At 51.6% G+C, this 23,413-nt stretch overlaps 11 protein-coding genes across 11 annotated transcripts; 5 read left to right on the top strand and 6 right to left on the bottom strand.

Moving 5' to 3' along the window:
- The first annotated feature begins 325 nt into the window (after positions 1 to 325).
- Positions 326 to 1,407, top strand: EDD37DRAFT_290813 (carbonic anhydrase). Its single transcript, XM_062811133.1, has 4 exons — positions 326 to 620; positions 680 to 825; positions 880 to 1,102; positions 1,157 to 1,407. The coding sequence occupies exons 1-4, from the start codon at positions 580 to 582 to the stop codon at positions 1,278 to 1,280; spliced, it is 534 nt and encodes a 177-aa protein (XP_062673965.1). The 5' UTR covers positions 326 to 579; the 3' UTR covers positions 1,281 to 1,407.
- A 126-nt stretch (positions 1,408 to 1,533) lies between these two features.
- Positions 1,534 to 3,300, bottom strand: EDD37DRAFT_656641 (DNA repair protein RAD50; the record flags this gene model as incomplete). The annotated part of the gene is made up of 1 exon (XM_062818846.1): positions 1,534 to 3,300. One exon carries the CDS (start codon positions 3,298 to 3,300, stop codon positions 1,534 to 1,536), a length of 1,767 nt encoding a protein of 588 aa, XP_062673964.1.
- Positions 3,301 to 3,561: 261 nt separating this feature from the next.
- On the bottom strand, positions 3,562 to 6,089 carry EDD37DRAFT_290559 (uncharacterized protein). Its single transcript, XM_062811130.1, has 5 exons — positions 5,870 to 6,089; positions 5,741 to 5,812; positions 5,150 to 5,680; positions 4,544 to 5,031; positions 3,562 to 4,415 (listed from the first exon to the last, which is right to left on the bottom strand). Exons 1-5 carry the CDS (start codon positions 6,001 to 6,003, stop codon positions 3,823 to 3,825), a joined length of 1,818 nt encoding a protein of 605 aa, XP_062673963.1. The 5' UTR covers positions 6,004 to 6,089; the 3' UTR covers positions 3,562 to 3,822.
- A 528-nt stretch (positions 6,090 to 6,617) lies between these two features.
- Positions 6,618 to 7,622, bottom strand: EDD37DRAFT_656630 (dihydroflavonol-4-reductase; the record flags this gene model as incomplete). Its single annotated transcript, XM_062818844.1, has 1 exon — positions 6,618 to 7,622. The coding sequence occupies one exon, from the start codon at positions 7,620 to 7,622 to the stop codon at positions 6,618 to 6,620; it is 1,005 nt and encodes a 334-aa protein (XP_062673962.1).
- Positions 7,623 to 8,055: 433 nt separating this feature from the next.
- On the top strand, positions 8,056 to 9,701 carry EDD37DRAFT_292137 (Rtf2 RING-finger-domain-containing protein). Its single transcript, XM_062811136.1, has 3 exons — positions 8,056 to 8,325; positions 8,410 to 8,528; positions 8,578 to 9,701. Exons 2-3 carry the CDS (start codon positions 8,509 to 8,511, stop codon positions 9,512 to 9,514), a joined length of 957 nt encoding a protein of 318 aa, XP_062673961.1. The 5' UTR covers positions 8,056 to 8,325; positions 8,410 to 8,508; the 3' UTR covers positions 9,515 to 9,701.
- An 880-nt stretch (positions 9,702 to 10,581) lies between these two features.
- On the top strand, positions 10,582 to 12,472 carry EDD37DRAFT_290671 (uncharacterized protein). Its single transcript, XM_062811131.1, has 2 exons — positions 10,582 to 11,454; positions 11,521 to 12,472. Exons 1-2 carry the CDS (start codon positions 10,743 to 10,745, stop codon positions 12,441 to 12,443), a joined length of 1,635 nt encoding a protein of 544 aa, XP_062673960.1. The 5' UTR covers positions 10,582 to 10,742; the 3' UTR covers positions 12,444 to 12,472.
- Positions 12,473 to 13,329: 857 nt separating this feature from the next.
- On the bottom strand, positions 13,330 to 15,378 carry EDD37DRAFT_647728 (major facilitator superfamily domain-containing protein; the record flags this gene model as incomplete). The annotated part of the gene is made up of 7 exons (XM_062817919.1): positions 13,330 to 13,862; positions 13,925 to 14,319; positions 14,371 to 14,517; positions 14,567 to 14,617; positions 14,680 to 14,766; positions 14,818 to 15,118; positions 15,168 to 15,378. 7 exons carry the CDS (start codon positions 15,376 to 15,378, stop codon positions 13,330 to 13,332), a joined length of 1,725 nt encoding a protein of 574 aa, XP_062673959.1.
- A 161-nt stretch (positions 15,379 to 15,539) lies between these two features.
- On the bottom strand, positions 15,540 to 18,901 carry EDD37DRAFT_291051 (uncharacterized protein). The gene is made up of 7 exons (XM_062811135.1): positions 18,480 to 18,901; positions 17,705 to 18,422; positions 17,529 to 17,609; positions 17,324 to 17,475; positions 16,853 to 17,266; positions 16,620 to 16,796; positions 15,540 to 16,570 (listed from the first exon to the last, which is right to left on the bottom strand). The coding sequence occupies exons 1-7, from the start codon at positions 18,689 to 18,691 to the stop codon at positions 15,790 to 15,792; spliced, it is 2,535 nt and encodes an 844-aa protein (XP_062673958.1). The 5' UTR covers positions 18,692 to 18,901; the 3' UTR covers positions 15,540 to 15,789.
- Positions 18,902 to 19,038: 137 nt separating this feature from the next.
- EDD37DRAFT_292148 (uncharacterized protein) lies at positions 19,039 to 20,017 on the top strand. Its single transcript, XM_062811137.1, has 2 exons — positions 19,039 to 19,683; positions 19,738 to 20,017. The coding sequence occupies exons 1-2, from the start codon at positions 19,331 to 19,333 to the stop codon at positions 19,907 to 19,909; spliced, it is 525 nt and encodes a 174-aa protein (XP_062673957.1). The 5' UTR covers positions 19,039 to 19,330; the 3' UTR covers positions 19,910 to 20,017.
- Positions 20,018 to 20,184: 167 nt separating this feature from the next.
- EDD37DRAFT_678151 (fungal-specific transcription factor domain-containing protein) lies at positions 20,185 to 22,658 on the top strand (the record flags this gene model as incomplete). Its single annotated transcript, XM_062819635.1, has 6 exons — positions 20,185 to 20,222; positions 20,270 to 20,708; positions 20,756 to 20,836; positions 20,887 to 21,494; positions 21,544 to 21,720; positions 21,770 to 22,658. The coding sequence occupies 6 exons, from the start codon at positions 20,185 to 20,187 to the stop codon at positions 22,407 to 22,409; spliced, it is 1,983 nt and encodes a 660-aa protein (XP_062673956.1). The 3' UTR covers positions 22,410 to 22,658.
- On the bottom strand, positions 22,650 to 23,386 carry EDD37DRAFT_647725 (putative O-methyltransferase; the record flags this gene model as incomplete). The annotated part of the gene is made up of 2 exons (XM_062817918.1): positions 22,650 to 22,861; positions 22,915 to 23,386. 2 exons carry the CDS (start codon positions 23,384 to 23,386, stop codon positions 22,650 to 22,652), a joined length of 684 nt encoding a protein of 227 aa, XP_062673955.1.
- Positions 23,387 to 23,413: the final 27 nt, after the last annotated feature.

Raw genomic sequence — 23,413 nt, 5'->3', positions numbered from 1 at the left:
GAACAAGCTCCCTTTGGAAACGCGAAAATCTCAAGGAGAAAGGAAGCGAAAGTATCTACGTGTTCTTATGATCCTACACATCTCACAAAGACCGGGCTGGGTGGCTGTGCGCTGAATGTCAAAAGAAGGATTATAAGAGGCATACTTGCTCCAGTGTTACATTGCCATCGAAATGGTCTACAATTCCATCGAACAATCAAACTCCGCGTCGGGGCTGATGTTGAGCCGACGCCACAACGTCCGTAAAGCGCCTCTCGATACAGCCATCTGATGGATGTACGAGGTGGTACGAAGAGTGTGCAAAAGTCCAAATGTGGCAGTACTTGAATCCTGACTCAGCGGATTCTGGTAAGGGCTCTCTACCATGGACTTTGAGTTTAGTCAACAACAAAGACGACACCGTAGGTCATCAGGCATAGAACAGCATGACTTCCGCAAACACTGCAAGGTGGTATATCGCCAGTGTATATATACATGACCTCGCTCAGATCTCTGTTCTGATTCTCTCACTTGGACATCAGGTCGATCAACAGGAGAGACCCAATTTGATCGGCTAGAAAATCAAACTTATCCATCATCATGTCCAACGACCCTCTAGCAGAAATGCTGAGGCGCAACGCGTCAGTTCCACTCATGCCCCCAAGCACACGAACGATCAAGACTACTGACACAGACACAGCACCCTCGCTGAAACATATCAACCACCACCACCCCTACCAGCAATGGCAGCCGCGAGCAGGGCTTCCGGGACAGGCGTCGTGGTGTTGTCATGCTCCGACCCGCGTCTCAACCCTTATCAGATCTTAGGCCTCGATCATACTCTCAGTATGCGTTCCTCAATCGTGGTCCCCAGGGTGCCTCCATGCTAACGCATAACAGAAGCGACCATGGTACGCAACGCTGGCGGCAGAGCCTTCGACGCTATCCGCACACTAGCGACTCTTCAAACGATAGGCGCACCAGGTACTATTGTGGTGATGCATCATACCGACTGCGGCCTAACCCATTATCACGACCGCGACATAAAAGACGCATTATTTCAGTTCGCCCCTAGCGACGCGCACGACCTCATCGAGACTACCAAGTTCGGGGAAATCACAGAGTAGGAACTCAGACCCGGAGGCTCCAATACATCCAATGCTAATCCGCTGCCTAGTCTCGAAAAGAGTATCAAGGAAGATGTCGCCATACTCAAGGCTTCACCTTTGATAAAGAACAGCACCAGGATCATCGGTTTGTTGTACGACATCACTACGGGTTTATTGAGCGAAGCTAAATAGACGGTATCAACTTCTTCTGCACGGCGTGGGCTCTTCCTCTGGGACCAACGTGGTATTATTTTGCGGATGTATGTAATGTCCAGACGCGCACAAGAATATCATGTGCAGATGTATTTCCTGTCCGCGAACCTGTCTGAAACCGTCTAAAACAACGCCTGCAATGCATTCATTCTTCCACTCTCATTCTTCCACTCTCGTCGGTTCTCCCGTAGTAGCAAAGCCGCCAGCATCGACAGACTCTCATAGTCCTCGCTCACCTCTCGCCATCCTCGCCTATCACCCCGTTTTCGTTCTCACCTGCGGCCGAGACGGGCTTCTTGGCGCCGTTCTTCTTCTCACTGCCATTTGCACTCTCCATATCGGCGTTCACAGCTTTCTCTTTCTTCTCACTCTTCGCCTTCCCTATCCCAAAGGTGCAAACAAAGGTAGCAGCACCAAGTCCAACAACAAGATAAAACGTATGAGCAATAGCCTGATTATACGCCAGCAACACACCATGCCTTGTCGTTTTCTCGCCTTTGGCAGCAAGATCGGCCAGGAAATTGGTGGCACCAGCAGCGATGACATCGCTGGCATCGACGCCCGGAGCATTTTTTGCCAACGCACTCCTCAACATGTTGATAAACGCCGTCTGCGCGAGACCGATGAAAACGGCTCCACCAAAAGTCTGCGTCCATGCTACCAGAGCGGTAATAGTCGGCACCATATCCGGCTTGACCACAGATTGCGCCGCAATGAAAGGTATCTGGATGGCTGCACCCCGTCCAACGCCGTTGATGATCTGGTAGCCGATCCATTTGCCGGTGCTGGTGTGGACGCTGAGCGTACTCATCAAGCCGGCGGACAGCGTCACAAGTGCCGATCCGACAATCGCAAAGGGAGCCATATACCCGATCTTCGATACTCCTACCCCACTGAGCACAGCCATCGCAATCTGTGAGATAAATGTTGGGAGTGTGTAGACGGCGCTCATGGTCGGACTCGCACCCTTGCTGACCTGGAAGTACAAGGGTAAATAATATGCGAAGATCAACAGCCCTCCAAACTGGAAGAACGTGACTGCCATGCTGCTCCACACCACACGCTGGCGTATCACAGGAAGTGGAATCATGGCAGCCTCGCCGTGCAAATACTCCCAGACGAAGAATGCGATGAAGGTGCCGCCAGAACCGCAAAAGAGTCCGATAATCGTCGCCGAAGACCAGGAATGGCTTGATCCGCCCCACTCCAGCGCCAGTAGCAGCATGATGCAAGCTGGGGCGAAGATCAAGAACCCAGTGATGTCGAAATCGTGAATGACATCGGGAAAGGTCCAGGTTCCTTTGCGATTCTTGTACGCCGGCAATTGTATGATCAACATGACCAACAAAGTTATGCCGCCTATGGGGAGATTGATCCAGAAACACCAGCGCCATGAGACATGTTGAGTCAAGGCACCACCGATCAAGGGAGCGATGAGCTGTCCTCCTCCTGCCATGCCGATGAGAATACCCATCAACGTGGGCCGTCGCGATGGCGGTGCCGCCACGGCGATCATTGTCATGGCTCCATTTTGAATCCCGGAGGCTCCCATTCCAGTGACGGCACGGCCAACGACCAGCATCGCACTGGACGTCGAGACAGCACAGATGATAGAGCCAATCTCGAAGACCACGACGAAACAGACGAAAGAGTACCTTAGGGAGAAGTAGGTGTAGATTTTGCCGGTCAGGGGTTGTAGAGTGGCAGCGGAGATCATGTATGCGGCCGGATACCATCCTATGTCGGCGATGGTGTGGAAGTGGTTGGTTATGTAGGGTATGGCGGTAGCGAGGATTGATGCATCGAGGGTCATGACGATGACAACCAACAGGAGCCCACCCATCAGTACCGTCAGGGCTCGGGAGCCCAAGTATTCTGGCTCCTCATCTTGTTTTGTTTGGGATGATCCTGAAGGAGCATTTTCAGTGGCTGGCAAGACTTTGACCGGAGGTTGAGGTTGAATTGTGTCGACGACAGCAGGATTCGTATCATTTCCCATGGTTGAATGCTCGTCCCGGGTACGAAACTTTGCTCAAGAAGTAGTTGGGTCGACAATGCGAACAATGTGAGATAGAGCAAGGCTGTGTTTATATTTCATCAGGGATTCCTCTTTGGGGTTAGGCAGGGGTGGTTTTCACTCCGGCCGGGCTGTAGATTGGACAAGTATTCAATCCGGGTCCGTATGAAGTAGACCTGCTGAGTTTGGAGACCCGCATGGACACTCACACTACGCAGATCTGTGATCAGCAATGTCGCTAATTCCTTGAGATCGCAAATGCACTCTATGAGCGCGTCCATGTCCAAGGGATTGACTCTCTCGGGTGTTGACGACCCCTCTTAGAACGTGACAAACATTCGGGAGGGAGGTTTGTGCATATTCAGTGCAAGCAGATTGTGACTCATATTTTGACTGGCAGATTGAACATCTTGGACTTGTCCATTCCTGTCTAGTCGTCTGAGATGTAATCTTGTAAGTTTTGAAGAGAGATGCAGCTTGGTGGCATTCACGATCATAAAGTTGTCAAAACTGCATACCGGTATTGCCAAAATCTCCAGTAAAGTCTGCCCACAGCCCATCATCGAAGCCTTCGAAGAATCCCTCCAATGCAGGGTCGAAAGGTGGAAGATTACGTACAACACAAGGTTCTGTGGACGCCATACTTTCAGCTTCTGCTTGGATCTTGTTCTCGTACCATTTCAGACATTGACGCAATTTCTCGGCGCTCATGTTGAAACGAGCGGATACGGGACTTGGTACTTGGGATTCACCCTGACATTGTCGGGAAGCGGCTTCCAGGTAAGCAATCAGGCCGGTGCAGGTTGCTGGGAAGCTCGTCTCCGAAGTTCGAACATACTGCAAATCCCAGCCCTCCGCCTCGAGAAATGACAGTTTCGCAATCACAATAATGGCGTGCAAAAGGTGAATCCAGATCATGAATGGTATGTACTGGAGTCGGGTGGCGGGGAATTTCGTGAAACAGTCGATCAGGTTACCGACACGCTTCAAACAAGTGTATAGAGCTCCTGCTCGGGCGAGTGCCGTGTCCACTCCCGAAGACATTATGTGCTCAAGAGAGCTGATTTCGTGACTTAGCACATGCAACTCGAAACGAGCTGTTTACATATGTCAGTAAATCAGGTGTAAGAGGAAATGTAGGGATGGTTCCGGTATCGGGGCTCCCCGGTTGGCAGGGTAAGATCGAGTGTGTGATGTGAAATCGTATGCATGGCTTTAGACTTACTGCTTCCTTCAAGACCAGCTGGCAGGTCTTTTCTGAATCGTTGGAAATCGTCTTGAACACATCTTGAGTAAGTACTGATTGGTACGTTTTCCAAAGGTACGCTCCCGTCGTGGTATCGCCCTACCATTCGATGCAGGCGAACCATTTGAACAGCCTCTATATCGGAAGCATATTCGTCGGCGGCTAGTAGAGCGTTACAACAATCTTCCAAGTGGTGCGTCCATTGCATGGAGTCTACCCTCCTAAAGCAGGCTGCAAGCTCCGCAGTCAGGTAATAGACTCCCAAAAGTGCTCGGCGTTCGTCGGACGTTTTGCATCCATGGTTGACGGATTTGCCGTGTATGAGTTGATTTGTGTCGACCACCATTCCTACAGGAGGCCACGGCCCCGAGTGATTGGGTCGGTTAATGCCTAGGTCAATCGCCAATGCAGAGGCGAGATGAAGCAGGTTCATCCATTGCGGGTTGTAGAAATTATAGCATTGATACCTTGATATGTCGTTAGCAGATGTCCTGGAAGGCCAAGCTCATAAAAGGGGCCAAGTCGTATCTATTGGAGTGGGTACCAGGCTCGGGGTGAGAGGCGTGGATCAGTATTTTGACTCACCATGAAATAAGCACCAAGATTCCTTGCAAGAGATCTAGTGACTTCTCTGCCTTGAGCAACATACTTTCTCCAATGTGCCGAAACAGCTCCTCGCCTAGTTGTCGTTGCACGGGAGGGTCGACATGACAAGCCACAGCTATGCACGTTCTGAAGAGAAAAGGTTTCTCCTCTCGGACAGATGCACTTGATACCTGTGGAGGAATGATCACATAAGGGAAGTATCCGTTCATGTAGGTCCGAAAGTCGCTGAACAGCCTTTCTTCGATGGCGGGTGGCAATCGGGTGCGAAAGTGCGTCGTTTTATCTGCGTCATTGCTGGCACTGTTCCCAGGAGGAGGTCTACATGCACTCTTAGCATGTGAGCTGCTTTGACAAGAGGGCTGGTCTGGATCGTGTATTATCGACACGGGCGGTGTCAGCATAGACTGCTGTGCGTGACTCGATGGCTGGTTGGGTACCTCATCAGCAGGCTTGGTGCTGGTGAGAAGACTGGTAAGGTTGTTAATTCTCTCCTCTAGTTGAGCCACTCGGCTAATGACATGTTAGTTCATATCGTCCCGCGAATGCGACTGCGCGCTAGACCCATCGTACTTTGATTTATTTCGACCCCGGTGGCGAGGGACAGGAGCAGGAGTCGTGCAGACTTTGTCCAAACGATGACATCTGCTCGACCGACATAAGCCCAGTACTTCGTGCGGAGTATGAAGGGGCCTCGCCTACCTTTGGCAAGTGGAACTGTTGGATCCCGGCACTGGAACACATTTTGCCTTGATCTGAACGCAATTTCGACATGCGCGATTTGTTCTCAACCCCAGCGTATCAGTAGGATACGGAGATGCAGCAGTAGGCGTCATTGCTTGGTAAATAGTTGATAAGCAGGAACTAAAACACTGCTCGACGGAGCGGCCTTGACTTAAGGACCTTGCGTTGCTGCCATCTCAAAGTGACGGACCGTATTTTAGACTCCGGGTCCGGAGCTTGAGCGTCTTGAGTTCCGGCAATTGGGTGGTCTTCTTGTCTCATCTGCTACAGTGGACCCTGGCATGAATCTGCCTTTGCGAATATGGCCGGGCGATCCGGAGTCATGCTGCTGAATCCTGACTGTGATTGTATCGGGTAGTAAGAGTGCCTGAAGAGGAAGATGCGAGGATCTATCTGGAAAATGAGTTGGCGAAAGTTGGATTCTCCAAGGCTCTGCTTGCTCTTTGATTGGCTGAGCAACGCTCGCGCCATCGAGCGCATTCAGCCCCATGGCTCTAGAAGACGACGAACACTATATAGCAGTTCCAGCTGTGTCTGTCGGATGAACATGACCGATGGGAAGAATGAAGGGGGTAGCACGCTGAAGACGCGGAAAACAAGATGGAATCGGGATCGTGGCATCATTTGGCAGTAGAGCTGCTGCCACGCCATTTATATTCTATGAGGAAACAGGCGCCTTTGCATAAAGACCACCTAGTCGACTGAACTATGCGCCAACGGCGAGTAACGACTTGACCGTGTCCTTGATGGTCTCTTCCAAGGTGTTGTACTTGATACCCAAAACTTTCTTGCTCCTCGAGTTGTCGTAGCCGAATATGTCTTTCGGCCTGTCATTGTCGAGGTTCTCCGGAAGCTTATCAGCCAAGTCTGGGAAGTTCTTCTTGATGATCTCGGCAATTTCACCGTTCGACATGTATCCAGCCGTGACGAAAAAGCGCTTTCCTGCAGCCTCTGGCACCTCCGCAGCCTTCACATGCGCCAAAGCGACATCACGGACATCTGCCCAAAGGAAAACGCCGGTGGGCGGGAGACCTTCCTCCTTGAACTTTCCTTGGATCATGTTCGCAATTCGCTCGTTTGAAGTATTGATCCCCTCAAGAGAGTTGAGGTAGTGGACAACAGGACCGAGAACCAGGGGCGGGTTGATCGTCGAGAGCTGGAAATTGGGCTTCTCCTTTTCCACAAAGTCCCAAGCGGCTTTTTCGGCGAAGGTCTTGCTGGCTCGATATCCATTTCCGGGGGTTTGAACAGCTTCCTCTTGGGTGATTGGATTCCAATGTTCTTCGGAATAGGTTTCTGGGCTCTTAGATGCGTTGACTATGGAAGCGAAAGACGAAGTGACGACCACGCGCGTGACGGAAGGAGCTGATTTTTTGACCGCCTTTAATATACCGGTTGTGCCGATGATGGCTGGATCAAGCAGATCTTTCTTGACATCGGTCACGTTGAAGTGGAATGGTGATGCGGTGTGAAGGACGGCCTCGAATGGAGGATCTGACTTCACAGCCTCGTCAAAAGCAGTTTCCTGAGCGATGTCCTTGACAATGACATAGCTAAGTTTGCTGGAAGGAGTGCCCGGGTGGTTCTTCAAGATCTTCTCGCCTTTTTCGTCCGAGCGGACAGTAAAAACGACGTCATGGCCGTGCTTGAGAAGAATATCGACGCAATGAGCAGCAATGAAGCCGCTACCGCCTGTGAGAAGGACCTTCATATTTGCTGTACTGTGAGAGTGTCTGGTGATAGCTTGTGGGAGTGTAGTGAGTGATTTTATGCTATGGCTGGATCGAATTCTGGATAACAGCATTGACGCCTGTCTATAGTTTTATATTTTATGTGGACAGATAACGACGGATGTCATCGGTATTTTAGCCGGATAGTTAAGTCTCGGTAGATGTGTGGATGGTTTGCGAATGTGGGATCAACCTGGACCCTTAGCATGATTTCATGATGCCTTTCAACGTCACGATTGTCGAGCAACAGTTGGTGGCGATCTGAGGATTTCGTCCTGCGGAGGACATCACCCACTTCTCTTTCACATCATGACCTGATTTGCTGCTTCATATCTCCTCTCGACGGCCACCAGATGCTTGTTTGCCGGACGGAAAAAGACGTTATGCGGCCTGTTCTTGAGTGATTGTTTGCGGGTCCATGATGGATCATATCGAGGTCGTCAGGACTGAGAGCGATTATGCATAGGTGTTGACCTAGGCCTCGCAGAATACCAGCACGATAGATGGGCACCGTGGGCGTAGGGAATTGTTCCTGTGCTGAGGTGACTGAGGACAGTCTGCGCATGACACCGAGCAACTTGAAAGATATGAATGCGCTCACATCGGTTTTGTTTTTACACTCAAGTCAAAGTGGTGACATGGAGCCAGGGACTGGTTGGTGGCATCTGGGTGTAAAACATAATCGTGAGTAGCCCAACCGACGCCCGGACAAAAGTTAGGCGGTTTAATTTAGGCGCTGGGTGACGCTAAGATAAGGCTGCGTTTTAGGCGCCACCTCTACCCACAATTTACAAGGCTGCGATCTGAACGTTTGAATTTCTCAACCAAGACGTTATCTGAACCATCTCACATTTTACTGCGCCAAAGATGGGGAATGATGGTGGAAGGTGAGTCGCCTGGACTGACCCGCTATCCCTCAAGACTGATCCTCTATAGCATACCCACGCGCCGCGAACTCGTCAAAGAAGCCGCTCGAAACCCTACCTCGTCGGAACTAAAGGACAAACAGAAAGAGCATCTCGCTCATCGCTGGTCAAATTGTCCCATTTCACACAAGCCGCTCGTCAAACCCGTTGTGTCCGACTACTCTGGCGATCTATACAATAAAGATGCTATCATCCAATTTCTGCTGCCAGCCGAAGCAAGTTCGGTAGATAAAGAGGAATACGAAAAGTTCATCCAGGGACGTGTCAAGAGTTTAAAGGATGTTGTGGAAATACAGTTCGAAGTCGAGCATGACGAAAAGACCAGGTCCGACAAATGGATCTGCCCGGTAACATCCAAGGAACTGGGCCCGAATGTCAAAGCGGCCTACCTCGTACCCTGCGGTCATGCATTCTCTCAAGAGGCGATCAAAGAGATGAAGAGTGAGGGCAAATGTGTCCAGTGTGCCACATCCTACGAAGAGCGAGACGTCATCCCGATATTGCCAAGTACTGAACAGGACAAAACCTTTGTGATACAACGTATCGAGACCCTCAAGGCGCTTGGACTGACCCATTCTTTGAAGAAAGCCAGCGGAAGCAAGAAGCGCAAAGCAAATGGTGACAGCAAGATCGAGTCGGCACAGGATGGTGTGATCGAAGGCAAGGAAAAGACCTCGGACAGGAAGACCAAGCCTCCGCCAGCAGACGCAATTCGATCCGGTACATCACAGTCGGGGACAACTGCATCCAAGGCATCGAATGGAATCAAAAATGCGTCAACTGCGAATCTTACTGCCCGGATTCTCGAAGATGAAGAAGCAAGGAAGAAGAGACGCCGAGAAAATGAGAACATCAGCTCTTTGTATACCAAGAAATCCGACGGCAGGAAAGACGGGGATTTCATGACTAGAGGGTTCTCCATTCCAGCCAACGCTCGACATCAGTGATGAGGGACAAGATTTTATGCTTGACCGAAGTTCGGATGATCTTCGACATGCTGTTATGAGAGAGCAGCGACAGAGGTTGTATTCCACAGCTATAGTCCCTAAAGGCAAGATCGTTTGACACAGGGTCTGGATGATTCAGCTTCCTCGGACTCGGTCCGCCATGGATCAACCAAGCGCATATCGAGATGTCTTTGCATTGAGGCAACTTCCCTCGCACCCCAGCCGTTGCTGAACAACGAACTGCTCGTCTCAAAGAGCGCCATCCTCCGGCCAGGCCTCAGATTAAACTGGGGACCTCCTTATAAGCTGCCACGTGGAGGGTGCTGGTGGTGTTCGTGAACGAACTGTTTTTCCACGCGGAGGACGCCGACTTGATGCAAAGTTCATCAAACGTGGCATCGACAGGTAGCGGCACGAAGTATGGTCAAGGGCCCGGTCAGTTCATCCATCAAGTGATCCAGACCAACTCTCCTCCACGGCACTCATTGGCACTCATTGTTGGGAACGCACCTTTGACATCGGCACTACTGGAGGAGGTCCGTCCTTCGGCGGTCAGAACCGTGAAGACAGTATCAGGGTGGACGTCGAGCGCCCTCAGGGAGGTCAGGATTCGATCTTCAAGTTGCCACCAAATGAGTCGAGCGATTCGGGTCGATTCGATTGAGACGATTCCTCATGAGCACTTGTTCATAGTTCGTGGAGAAGCCACAAAACTTCACAATGTCGATGTTCCTTCTGATCTCGAAAATGGCATGCGTATATCTGTATGCGTCTGGGAGCATCATGATGGCCGCTTGCTTTGTCGGCTTCGCACGGGAGCATCAACGTCCCATACGCTTTTGGGACTCGAATCTGGCAGGGTTCTGTGGGAACAACTCAAAACACTACATGACAAACGCTTGTAAGAGAACTACTTAGCATGAAAGTTGGAGCCCCGGCACCCGCCTCCATTCGAACAGCAGACCTAAGGTCATGGCTTCGCTGCGCGACGGCATGCCACCTCAGCGGCTGGGCCGAGGGTTGGGTGGTGGATCCCACGTTGACGCTAGTCTTGCTTGGGTCTTCGGCCCTCGGCCTGGTACTGTACATGGGTGCCAGGGGGTTTCGAGCCTCTAGCGATTCAATCTTTGTGTCTAGGATCGAACCCACCTCCATGTTGCGGTCTTGTGCGCTACAGCGACAGGCCTGAGGTCACGGACACACAATCGTCGTCGATGCCACTCACAACATGCTACTCAAATCGACGTATCCGCCGCTGGACATCCCGGAGACCAACATATTATCCTACATCTTTCCGCCAGGCCAGACGCCTTCTGACAAGCCAATATGGATAGATGTGAAGAACCCGGCCCCCAGTCTCTCACCCCGTCAGGCGCTGGTATGGATCAAACGACTTGGGTCGTTGCTTGATTACCTGAGCATTCAAAAGGGTGAAGCAGTCATGATCCTCACTCCTAATCACATCTTCGTACCCGTTGCATATCTCGGCATCACAGGTGCGGGCAGAGTGTTCAGTGGCGCCAACCCGGTCTACACAGCGACGGAAGTCGAATACCAGATCAGAAACACCGGTACCCGTCTCATCCTCGCGCACCCTTCGCTGGCACAGACAGCGGTAGAGGCTGGAAGGCGTGCAGGAATCCAAAAGGATCGGATATATCTCTTTTCCGATCACGAATGCGAGTCTTTCGGTGGATTGATCGACTGGCGAACCGCATCAGTCGACCCTGACTTTACGTGGGATCCTATGGGCTCAGCATCCAAAACCGCTCTAGCTACCATTAACTACTCCTCGGGCACTACTGGCCTACCCAAAGGTGTCTGCGTATCCCATTTCAATATCGTGGCGAACTCGGAACAAACCATATTCATGAGGAATCTCGAAACCTCGCAACAAGATGAGCGATGGCTCGGGTTTCTACCACTATACCATGCATATGGTAAGTCTTAAAACGTCTTCCGGACTCTGCCCCAATATGAAACTAAATATGACTGAACTTTCAAAGGTCAACTTTACGCATGCGTTATGGCGCCAAAGCTTCTCATACCCATTTACGTTATGCAAAAATTTCAGTATGAAGACTTCTTGCAGTCTATCCAGCATTTTAGGATCACGCATCTTCAGATTGCGCCGCCTATCCTCGTCATGCTAGACAAGCGACCCGAGACGTCACGATATGATCTGAGCAGCATCAATAATATTCTTTGTGGAGCAGCACCACTTTCGAAGCAATTGCAAACGTCGATATCTCGGATATACAATGTCGTCATCATTCAGGGCTGGGGCATGACAGAGGTTACTTGTGGAGCTATCCATGTGCCCGGTGGGCTTAAAGACGATTCCGGGAGTGTCGGGCTATTACACCCCAATTGCGAATGTAAGCTCGTCGATGACGTCGGCAATCTTGTCGGTCCAGGTCAGCCAGGGGAGATCTTGATCCGAGGTCCTCAGGTTTGTTTGGGATACTGGAAGAATGAGATGGCCACCAAGGAAGCTATTGACAGAGAGGGATGGTTGAAAACAGGGGATATTGCGATTGTCAAGGACAATTGGTTTTGGATCGTCGATCGAAAGAAGGAACTGATCAAAGTCAATGCGCTACAGGTCGCTCCGGCCGAGCTCGAAGCGATACTACTGCAGAACGACCATGTCGCTGATGCCGCGGTTGTGGGCATCATGTTAGGAGGGGAAGAATGGCCGCGCGCATATATTGCTCTCAAAGAGGATAGCAAAGGTGAAATCATGCCCGAGGAGCTGCAGCAGTGGATCAAGGAGCGTGTCGCGAAGCACAAACAGTTGGTTGGAGGTGTCCAATTCGTGGACGAAGTCCCCAAGCTGGCCAGTGGGAAGATTCAGCGCAAGGTTCTTCGGGAATGGGCTAAAAGAGACGCCAAAGAAATCGAAGGTGGTCTTGATGCTAAACTGTAGAATCTAATGTGCACAGATAAGAGCGAGTGCGTCCCACCTTCACAATCCTGTTCAAGAGTCACGGCATTGTTTGGCCCTGCAATGTATCGGACAACGGGGGACGATCAAAATAAGCTGAGGCAGGATAATGGGGACTTTGTGCGTGTCCGGGCCAGACTCTGTGCCAAAGAATGATTTGGCTACAAGGGCGAGCAGCTATGTGCCCTTCCAATAAGTCCCAGCCATTGCAGCTGTCATTGACCCTCTTCTCTGGAAACCCCTTTTCCACGGCACGGCTGATGAAAACGCGTAAGTCAGAGTATGCAGCGTCAGCACAGTCAGTGCCAGTGCCGTGGACCAAGCCGCAACCGCAACCGAACTGGGCCGAACCCAGCCCACAATCGCGACTCACCATCCCCACGGGACACCACATCGGTTGCAAGCCTACTCTCCCACAAATTGCAAAGCCAAATTTGTAGATCGAAGGATCATGGTATGCTTGACCTTAAGTGCCGACCACAAACCTGTACCATGGCAGGCATCGTACTGCGTATCAGAATCTCAACGCAAACCCCTTCGAGGGCGTACGATGTCCGTTATCGTCCTGCTCTCCAGTCATGTAGAATGTATTTCTCGGTGTAGCCGGCCCGTTGCACATGAAGAGAGTGGAGGAAAATCACGAGGAAGAAGAGAAGAAGGCACCTAGTTCTGCTCATATAGTTCTGTCATCCGAATTACTCATACCAAGTGCCACCAGGCTACTTGAAGTTCAACTTAGTCACGAAACTTGACTCGTCGTAGACAACATTCTCAAAACGTCGCCTGCAGCCACTAATTCTCCACCAGGTACAGAGGGGGGACAACGTCTGACTTTTTTTGGCAAATGTGTCCCAATCACGCGCTGCCATCACAAAGCAACGGCGACTCTATTTGTCTGATACTTCCTGATACTCGGGATGAAGCAGCTGGTAATAATGGCCAGAACACCAAAGGGGATACTGGTGATCCAAACCCATTTCAAGGACTCGGCATATGCCCACCTTGTCCCCAGCTCGGCCCCGGCCAGGACCTTTGTTGAAAAGCCAGGCGCCTGGGTAATATTCGCTGGAGCAGTCAGAAACGTCGTTATGAACTCCGTGGCATCCGCCGCCGGCAATCCTGCTTCGATGGCGTACTTGGCAACTTGCTCGGGTAATTGCTTCGTAAGTTTATTGACGAATATGTTGTAGTAAATTGTGAAACCAATGGACCCGCCAACGGTGCGGATGGATAGTGACAGTGCTGCGGTGGTCGCGAGCAAGGCATCCGGGACGACGATCAAAGCCACAGTGGCTGCGGGGACTAGCAGACCACCAACTCCGAAACTAGCTATCGTACCGAGAGCAACGGCAAGCTTGGGGGTCTCAGGTGTGGTAGCGGCCAGTGCGCCAGTGAAAGCAGCTGGGTTCCATGTCAGGTACTGAACAGGGCTTTCTAAAGAGTTCGTTGCAGGGCTGACTTACTCATCAATACGGAAGCAATTAAGAGGATATATCTTGCTTCCAACTTCGTCGACAGCATGGCATTCCAAAAGACGGCACCTACGGTTGTTGAGATGCCGTAGCCCAGGCCTTTCAAGCCGACCTGCACCGGATCCGTACTCCAAACGGTCGAAAATGCGAGGGGAAAGAAATTGATCAGGGAGTAGAAGTCGAATCCGGCGATGCAGGCGACGAGGAAGGCAAGTGCCACGATCCGCTGTCCTTGATACAACTCGCGAGGGATCATAGGGTGCGGAGCAAATTTGCCCTCCCAGACCACCCAGGCGACGATGAGGAGGATGCCAATGATCAGCTGCGACAGCACGTAGCCGCTCTTCCATGGATGCGTGTAACCGCCAGATTGCAGCGCGACTAGGCTATATTGATCAGTGACATGAACTCGGCAATTAGTGCAGGGAAAAACTCACAAAAGCGTGATGCCAACGATGGACAATATAGCTCCAAGGTAGTCAATGCGTGCAAGGATCTGCCTTCTTGACATTCCTTCGAGGCGAGCGTGGGATTTTGGAAAGTATGTGGTCGCGAGACCGACGAAGACGATGCCATTCCATATCCTTCGCCTTGTTAGTCCCTTTCCCCGACACCACCGGCAAAAAGACTCACAGTGCAATCCACTGTGTCCATCGCCATGTCACATATGTCGCAAGGAGCTGGCTGAGGGGTTGTTAGTACGCCATGTTGACCAGCCAAGGTTCAACGGAATCTCTTACCTGTACATCACATAAGGGGTGAAGGGCAGGAGGGATGCAGTCATGAGAGCTAATGCGATTCCACGTTGTCGCACAGGCACAATATCCGACAACCTGGTTTGGTTAGCGATCCAGATGGTCAAGACGTGATGCGAGATTGCTCACCCAGCTAGAGCGGTCAACTCGCAGATGCCTGCACCTGCACCAGCAAGAGTCATGCCAGTCACGGCCTGTCCGAAAGAATGCGCACTCCCGATCAAAGCAATGCCAACCATGATCACAATCGAGCCGGCCAGGGTGATTTCGCGGCGACCAAGCAGATCCTGCAAATAACCAACAAAGGGTGAAACCGCGGTGATCGCCAAGGTGTTCGACACGGGGAGCCAGCTTCCCACTTTCGCGGCACCCAAATCGGCTTCCATAAAAGACAGGCACCCTCCCACGAAGTAAAGCATAATCTGCGAGCCTGCGTCCGATAAGTAGGACGATCAAATGCGTGGAGGGTCATGGTTCACCTGCGTATAACATGGCCAACGAGACGGCGGCCACGGAATGACGGACAGTCCAGTAAACTTTGCCATCCGAGTCGTCGCCCTTGTAGGCGAATTCGTTGTGGACATGGACGTTGTCCGCAGCATCCTTCTCCTTAAGTTCAAAATGCTCGGTACCTGATTCTTTAGATGCTCGAGGCTGCTCTGAGGCAGGTACGGGGGTATCTTGGGCCATGATGATGCTTTGTGAATGGGATGTAGGCCGCCGGACCACAGAGGAAGGAGGGTTGGCAAGAAAAGAAACACCTGGAGTCGCGGAGAAGCTGGAGACCTGGAGAGGCGGGGAGTCTTTCATTGGGAATCGTCTAAATAAGAACTTCCCAGCCAAGCAACAACTGCGAGTACTGAAGTGTAGATCATGTCAGGTGTGGTCATGAAGGTTCTGCGTGGTCGGCACGTTTCGGTTGTTTTCGGCACCCCAGTTCGGATGATTGCTTATTTGCTGCAAGCCTTCCATGCTCCATTGCATCCCTGGCTGTGTGGGCCTGGAGAGCGGGCTTTCTACTTATTGACCAGTGAAAGTGAAGTTGATAGGGCGCAGGGTTCGTCTTCTATTGCCGTGGGCGGCACTAAGAATCGGATCCGATCAGGGCCAGGAAGGGTACGCTTGGAGCATATCCTGTAGTCTTTCGATACCTGAGAATGGTCCATCTGTCATGAAATCCTCAAAAGAAAAGTCGTCCGAATTGATACCAGTCTCGGCAGAAGGGTCATCCGTGAGTGTCATGGGAAGCTCCGGATTGCCTGTTGGAATTGCAGCTGTAGCTGTAGAGTCTATGGGTGCCGAGGGTGAGGCCGTCCAGAGAGACTCACCGACGGGTGCTTGAATGGGAAAATTTGAAGCTCCATCCTGGGACTGGTGACTTCCCATCGTGCTATCGGTCGTTCGATCAGCGGTGGAGTCGCGCATTGGACCCGAGCCAGTCAGTCTGTCAACTTCGACCGGTGAAGAAGGAAGATTCAGTGGAGAATCTTCTTTCGTGGGGAAACGACCACGGGACAGAAAGAAATCCAGCGTCTGGCTCATCTGAACGTACTTTCGCGGGTCAGAGATGACCATGTTAATTCCACTCCTGGCCCTTGCAGGAGGCGTCTTGCAGAGTCTGGTCAAGTCTTCGCGCCCTGTGGGGCGTTGTTCAGTTATTGATCTTGCTATCGAAGGAGAAGTAGCGTTTTCCAGATTCATATCAGTTGTCAGCTTTGACATGTTGTCAAGAGCCCTATCTGTGCCTTCATATCTCAATTGCAGCACTCTCAAGAAGTCTTGGTATATGTTGGTACTTGCGCTATGACTGACCAGTTGTGTGGGGGGACGGCTGCTCAAATCCATGTTGTGGCAGATAGATGGTAATGCGAGAAACGCCACCCTATCACAAGGGTCAGTGCGAACTACCTTGGAACACATGGATAACGTACATGCTGATGGGAGAGTAAATCGTCATGTCGGCATCGATAATGGCACGCAAACATAGTGCAATACCACGCAGGGCAGCCTGAAGTTCGTTCTTGGTTTGAAGCCGTTCGAAGCTATAATCCGTGGGATCATTTATGGTGAGCATGACTCGATAGTTACACAGCGCAGCTTGTGTGGAACTGGATCGCGGGTCAGTATTGGTAATGCCCATACTTCACGAGGCAATGGGTCTCACTGAAAATAAATGGTGAGCAGATTGGTGAATAAGACTGGAATGTTGAGGGGTTTGTCATCTTGGTCATTTGCCATCACTTTGCTTGACATTGTATCATGCCAGTCGTTTAACTCGTCCGTATACGTGTAAATGCGCTTCAGGAGGTCAACACGATGTCCAGCAGCATGTACCCCATCAGCAGGATACAAGAGTTGGAGAATACTGGTGAGTACAACGCAAAGCTTGCATAGCGATGACAGGGATCGCGATAGTTTCGCCTTCACCGAAGCGTTGCATATCCATGAGCGGCTAGTCTCGTGGTTCAAGTCCTCTTCCGTCAGCAGAGGCCATATCTTCTCGAAGGATGCTGAAATGATTAAGATGGATCTGCGAAGTCCCAACGCCATAGTCCTGTCCCGGATAATGCAGCACCACCAGAGTCGTTTTAGCTGATTATGTCTCGCGGAGTTTCTAGCTGTGTGTGTCGCATACCGGTCCGCGCCCTCGGCTCTGGCAAGGTGGATCGCTATTCCAAGCCAATAGCTGTTGACCTGCGGCTCGTTGAGCGGTACGTGGTATGTCATAAGCAAAGCTCCTTGAGCCTTGGCCAGGTTGCCCCCCTCGATGTTGAAGTCATACAAAGCCTGGATTAAGCATGAGCTCTGCCAGCAGACCGAAAGTAGCTACATCAACTAACCTTGGCCTGGCGGTAGTAGGAAGTACGTGCCATGCGCACACTACTGAATCCTAGGCCTTGAATCGTGGATGATGATACGAACTGGCAATCGAATCAGCACCTACACCGAAAGTAAGACCACCACGTGTTGAGGTGATATAGTAGACCAGGATCTGGGGGATCAGGCAGGAACTCACACTGCATGCCACCAAGAGCATTGCTTGAAAGACGAATAATGACATGCGGGATGCGCTGCGGGCACCCGGTTGAGAGCTGAGATATGATTCCCAGAACTTTCCTTCATCGATCAGTGGTAAATGTGGATGCACATAAAGAAAGTATGCTCGAACAAGCTCATCAAGATGGATCCGTTGCGGCATCCGGAGGCAGCCAATATGGTCGAGATACTGAAAATCCTCAGGTGGTATGCTCGAGATGAAGTCGGTTTCCAAGAAGGGGTAGCATACAGACATCACGTGGTCTCTCGATCTGGGCTGAGTTGGTCTTCCCATGTCTGCCACTGCTTGCATTCCGCCGCCAGAACATCGTGGAGAAGTGGTCGACGCAGAAGAAGTCGTTTGTCCAGCTCCCAACTCCGCAAGTCGCGAAGTGTCCACGTGTGCATCACTAGCTGCTGAGAGGCCAACCGTTGTTGAGACTGCCAGGTTCATGGTACTTGGACTCGTTTCGGCCAACTGATTTTGTTGCTGTAGCTGCCATCTCTCCCCTCCTTCGCCATCGTACTGCGATAGATGACCGAGATCGGTAGCTGAGGTTCCGCGAGGGTGACTCAGCTCGTGCTCTGCATATGACGCGCTTTGCCGAGTGTCCGCGCTCTGCAGGGCAAAGTCATTTTGGGGCAGAGGCTGACCATTAAGTGGCAATGTGTGCACGGACGAGTCGGTGAGCAACGGACTGTAGCGGCGTTAATATGCTGGAGTGATTTTCGGGATACTGGAAGGCCTGACATACTGCTTTCTCGATCTCTTTTGGATCACGCAGGGCTGTGCGTCGATTCTGCAATTTGTACATGGCATTCCATGCTGCGTGACGTCGCAGCGTACCTTGCGAATGCGGCAGCGCAGACAAGCCCTTGAGCCACGCTTCCGTCCCCGAGCAGCAGAGGTGATATCCAGGGCGCTCCAGCCGGATTCGCCTGAGGTGGCGTCTTGAGTCGATGTCATCGTCAACCGTGGCGCTTTGTACACCAAGGTTTGTGGCCGAGTTTTGGCACGTCATCCCAATGCTGGCTGTGGCATCAACAGTTCGAGGAGTCTGGCGTGCCGCGCCTTGCCAGTAGCGAGAGAAGTGAACTCAAACATCTGCATAGGGGGAGGGACAAGTTCGCGTGCCAAGTGACTTTCGGGCAAGAACCTCAATCCAACTGGTGGTGTGAGACGAATTTAGGACAGTATGAAGCCAGTGCCAGCTGGCACAAGGTTCCTCGGCACCGAGGGACCTATAATGTCCCCGTGTGTACCCCCAATATAAGTGTCCTTAGGCTGTTTGTTAGTAAGGTTCAACCCCGCACCCCAAGCATCAGGCGACTACTACACACTAATCGTAACAATGGGGTGATAAAGCGTCTGACCTTATTTTGGCTTCACGCGGAATGGATGCTAGTATGGAAGGGACTCGTCAATGTCCAGTCTTCAGAATCAAGAATGGAAACTGACTGAAGGCCATCCGGGAAACCTCTGTCGGCATTCCCCCACATCACGAATTTGGAACAAACTGAATCATCGTTCGCTACGCTTTAAGAGACTTTAAAGGTCGACATCTCGAAAGATGGTCCTCCCCAGGTCATCCTGGGGAAAGTGCGGATGCGGTTCCTCACGCCAACTGGAACCGAAAAATGCCGAAAAATGCCGGCGTCCAGCAAACGTGGGGCCTCCTCCCTTGCTAGTCTCATACTCTCAGCAGGTTTAGGAAGTCTGATGGCTTTCCCTGCAGCAGCTCCGTTGCAAGAAAAAATTATGATAGGACCAAAGCCAGACACATTGAGAAGCCAAATGCGCGTCGAGACCGATCACCGACTCCCTGATGCCCAGGTTGCCTTCTCGGGTATCAGTGCAAGTGCACTTGCACAGAGATGGAGAAGCCGTGGTCTAGGCGATTTGTCAGTGTGGTCAGCTTCCCAAGATCTTGATGCTACTGGCAGCTACTTAGCCTCCATGTGCCAATTCCATGACCAGAGAGGTGATATATGTGTCGGCTGACTATCCGCAAGTCCTTCTTGGCGTGCAAGAAGTAAACCTGGAGGGCCTAGACAGGCCGGCTTGTCTCCTTTTCGCAACTACGAGAGCGGAGTTTGGCTTCTCCTTCTCGTCGTTGTAGTCGTCGTCATCGCCGATATCCCTCCAGTATTTGGGCCGGTGCCGCGTCCTTTCTGCTCGCGCTAAGCCCTACCCAGGGAGGTCGCACTTGGCTATAGCGACGAACAGCTCCCTCCGGGAGACGGTCAGGTAGCATGCCTCGGATACAACGCGCTCGAATTGCCTGCCTTACGTGCCGAGCACGAAAGGTCCGATGCGATGCTTCGCAGAACGGTGTCCCTTGCACCAACTGTAGATTGGATCACAAAAATTGTACCCTCAAGACCAGAGCGAGGAAAATGTGAGTACGTCCGATGGACGATTCTTCGAAGCGTGACTGATGTACGGTACCTGATACAGAGATGCCGATCAACAGACAGTGGACCTATCTAGTTGCAGTGTACATCCCAGATCCGAACAACCACGCAAAGATTCTTACTCCTCCAGCCTCGAGCTGCCTGATTATAAGGTCCCCGAGGAACCTCGAGGCACTGTACTCCTGGAGGGGGAATCCACTCCAATCATCTCGCGGATTGTCGGGTCATTCGATCCTGCAAAGACACATCACGCGTCCTCGAGTTCAAGTGTCTACCAAGCATCTTGTGGGACGGAAGTCATCTACTCGTATTACCCATTCATCTCGGCAGATGCGATTCATCAAATCCTGTTGGAAGATTTGCACTACTTGGAAAGACTGGGGTGTTACCGACTACCGTCAAGACCTTCGCTGGACGAGTTCGTCAAGGCATACTTTCGTTATGTCCATCCACATCAACCCATCTTGGATGAAGGCGATTTCTGGCGAGCCTACACAAGGCCTTTAGCGTCATCTAGAAAGACCTTCTCCATCTTTGTCTTCCAAGCAATGCTTTTTGCTGCATGCACTGTAAGTACGTTTCAGATCGTCCTTGGCAACCTCTGCTAATGTCACAGTTTGTTCCGTTCTCAACGATCGATCGACTTGGCTTCAGCAGTTTCCAAACTGCCCGTGCAACATTTTACCGTCGTGCCAAGGTAAGTAGAATCATACAAACCGTTTGGGCATGACTCATATGTCCTTGCAGGCCCTGTTCCATATAGATTCGAACAGAGATACCCTATCTAGTGCTCAGGGCGCCCTTCTGCTTACCTACTATGTCTCTGCCTCTGATGCAAAAGTGAACAGTCACTGGCTGAGCAATGCCATCTGTCTAGCCAAACTAGCTGATGCTCATCAAAGTGAAGGCCTTAAAACGACTTCCATCGAACGCCGGACTCAATTAAAGCGGCTCTGGTGTTGCTGCCTGCTTCGAGACAGAATCCTGGCACTCGGACTAAGCAGACCCATGCAGATTGACGGGGATGAGGATGTCCTCTTTGGTGTCGAAGACAGACTTCTTCACGCAACAACAAAGGATTCGATGGTGTATGAATCCAGCACGATATCAAATCTGATGAAGTCCTTCACTTCGCTTTGTGATCTGGCCGCCTCGCTGAGGCAAACCCTCAAAATCCTGCCACTGCATTGCACAGGACCTATATCTGCGGAGGTGGAGACAACTCTAAGTAGAGTACAGGCATGTTCAGAACAGCTCGATCACTGGTTCACAGAAGCGAAAGCCAGCTGCCATATGGATGGCCTTGCCGACGATGCTGTCACGTTGCACAACAACGTCATCTACGTCTACTACCAGTAAGCCGTTTGTATCAGATCTCGGCATCAAGCTAAGCTCCCATTCTAGCTCGGCCAAAATAGGACTATGGAACCACGCAAATTATGTTTCGAGCACACACGGCTGCGCAGTACATGTGAAGTTCTCTCATGGCCATAGGGAAGTGGAAGCTGCCATACACGGCATCGACGCGAATCTGCAGCAGATCGCGGAACATAATCTGCTACAATTCATGCCTGTTACCATGTAAGTGTTGAGTCGCGCTAAAGGTGATGTGCTGGCTGACGGATCCTAGTGTTGCATACATCGCCATGCCCCTGGTCTGGCATATTTCGAATGTGAAGCTGAACCGGCAGGGGCATTCAGCCAGTTCCCGCAAACGTTTGAGCGTCTATTTGACCGCCCTCAACATCCTCAAAGAACGATACGAGGGAGTCGATCGAGTCCTGAGCCATATCCGTCAAGTGGTCACCTACCTCGATACACGAGACGACACGCTCTTCTCGCAGTCATCGCACGATCGCGGCCTCGGCGAATCGGTTCCCACCAGCATGGACGGAGCCAATATACTCACATGCATGCCTCAATTCTTCCTCCGAATCATGGTCATTGTGCAGCTGGCCTTGGCACAGGGGCAGTACCCTGAAGAAAACGAGCTGCCAACATCACTAGGCTCTCCCACGGGAAACCCCACCCACAGCATGTGTACATGCGTTTCGGATGATTGGAGCCTACCGGATTTGGGAGACGCCTTCGAGGCCATCACAGACTCCACGCCCCTTGGCGGTACACCTAGGTCAGACCAAGCAGAAAACATGTGTTTTGATGGTGATGCTGCCGAGAAGACTAACGCTCTGGCAAGTACGATTGAATTCGACGACTTCTTTAATCTGTCCTACGACGCGCATTGTAGGAACACAGACAGTATTGGTTAGATCTGCCACCAGTAATGCAGAAGGACTGGATCCGGCAGCAAACATGCCAGGCCGGAGAAGATAGCCGCTTAGTATTGTTAGGATCGCATGTGCTCTTCCGACCTGCACAGAGATTGCCTGTCCTTACTGTCTCCTTTCTGACTTCTCGATAAAAGCAATGCATGAAAGTTTGCAGCCCAACCGTCACATCATGGAAAGCTTCAGCCTGCTGGGGTTGGTATTCATGTCCCGCCCAACACCCTACTGTTGGGTTGGAACATACACACTCATCTCTAGACCTTTATTGTAAGGCAGTGTCAAGTTGATAAAGCCACTACCAGGCGCCCTCATGTGTGCGAGAAGATCTCTATATCCCTTAGCAGCTCCGATGGTGTTGTCGACGATCACCACAGCGCCGTACCGAAGTCTTGGCTGGACCAGTTGCAGCGCCGGGAGAGCCATCGGTGTCCAAACTTGATGAATGCCTGTCAGCCCAACACAACCCAAGACTATTCGGCCTACTTACTATCAAGTAACAGAAGATCTATCTGGGGGAGATTCGTCTTGAGAGTTTCCCTTAGGTCGCCGACTCGGAGATCAATGTGTCGAGAGACCTCGTCCCCTGCTTCGGCCCAGTATGCACGAGCCTGTTCGGCTTTCGAGGGCTCATGTTCCGTGCCAATGACCACTCCTGGTCCACCCGTAGCATGTACGTTGCGTGTGACGGCAAGCCCCAAGTACATTGTGCTCACGCCGAAAGAGGTGCCGGCTTCGACGATGTTCTTGGCGTTGGTGGCCCGGCAGAGCTGGTAGACTGCATGACATTTGTCTTGGTCGAGGGCAATGAATTTGTCCTCGACGGCGCTGCGGAATGTGTCGGGAGTGTACGCAGAGAAGTCAAAGGTTGATTCTTGGTGCTCGGATTGTCTGTGTAGACGGTCCAGGAGGGCTAGGACGTGAGTAGAGGCTTCGACTGGGTTCGGGAGTTCAGGGGCCATGGCACCGAGCTGCTAGGATTATTCTTT

Source organism: Exophiala viscosa (genome assembly GCF_022695815.1).
Source record: "Exophiala viscosa unplaced genomic scaffold EDD37scaffold_2, whole genome shotgun sequence".
In the NCBI taxonomy this organism is placed as follows: domain Eukaryota; kingdom Fungi; phylum Ascomycota; class Eurotiomycetes; order Chaetothyriales; family Herpotrichiellaceae; genus Exophiala; species Exophiala viscosa.
The sequence above is the reverse complement of the archived record's forward strand: the minus strand, read 5'-3'. Positions and strand labels throughout refer to the sequence as shown.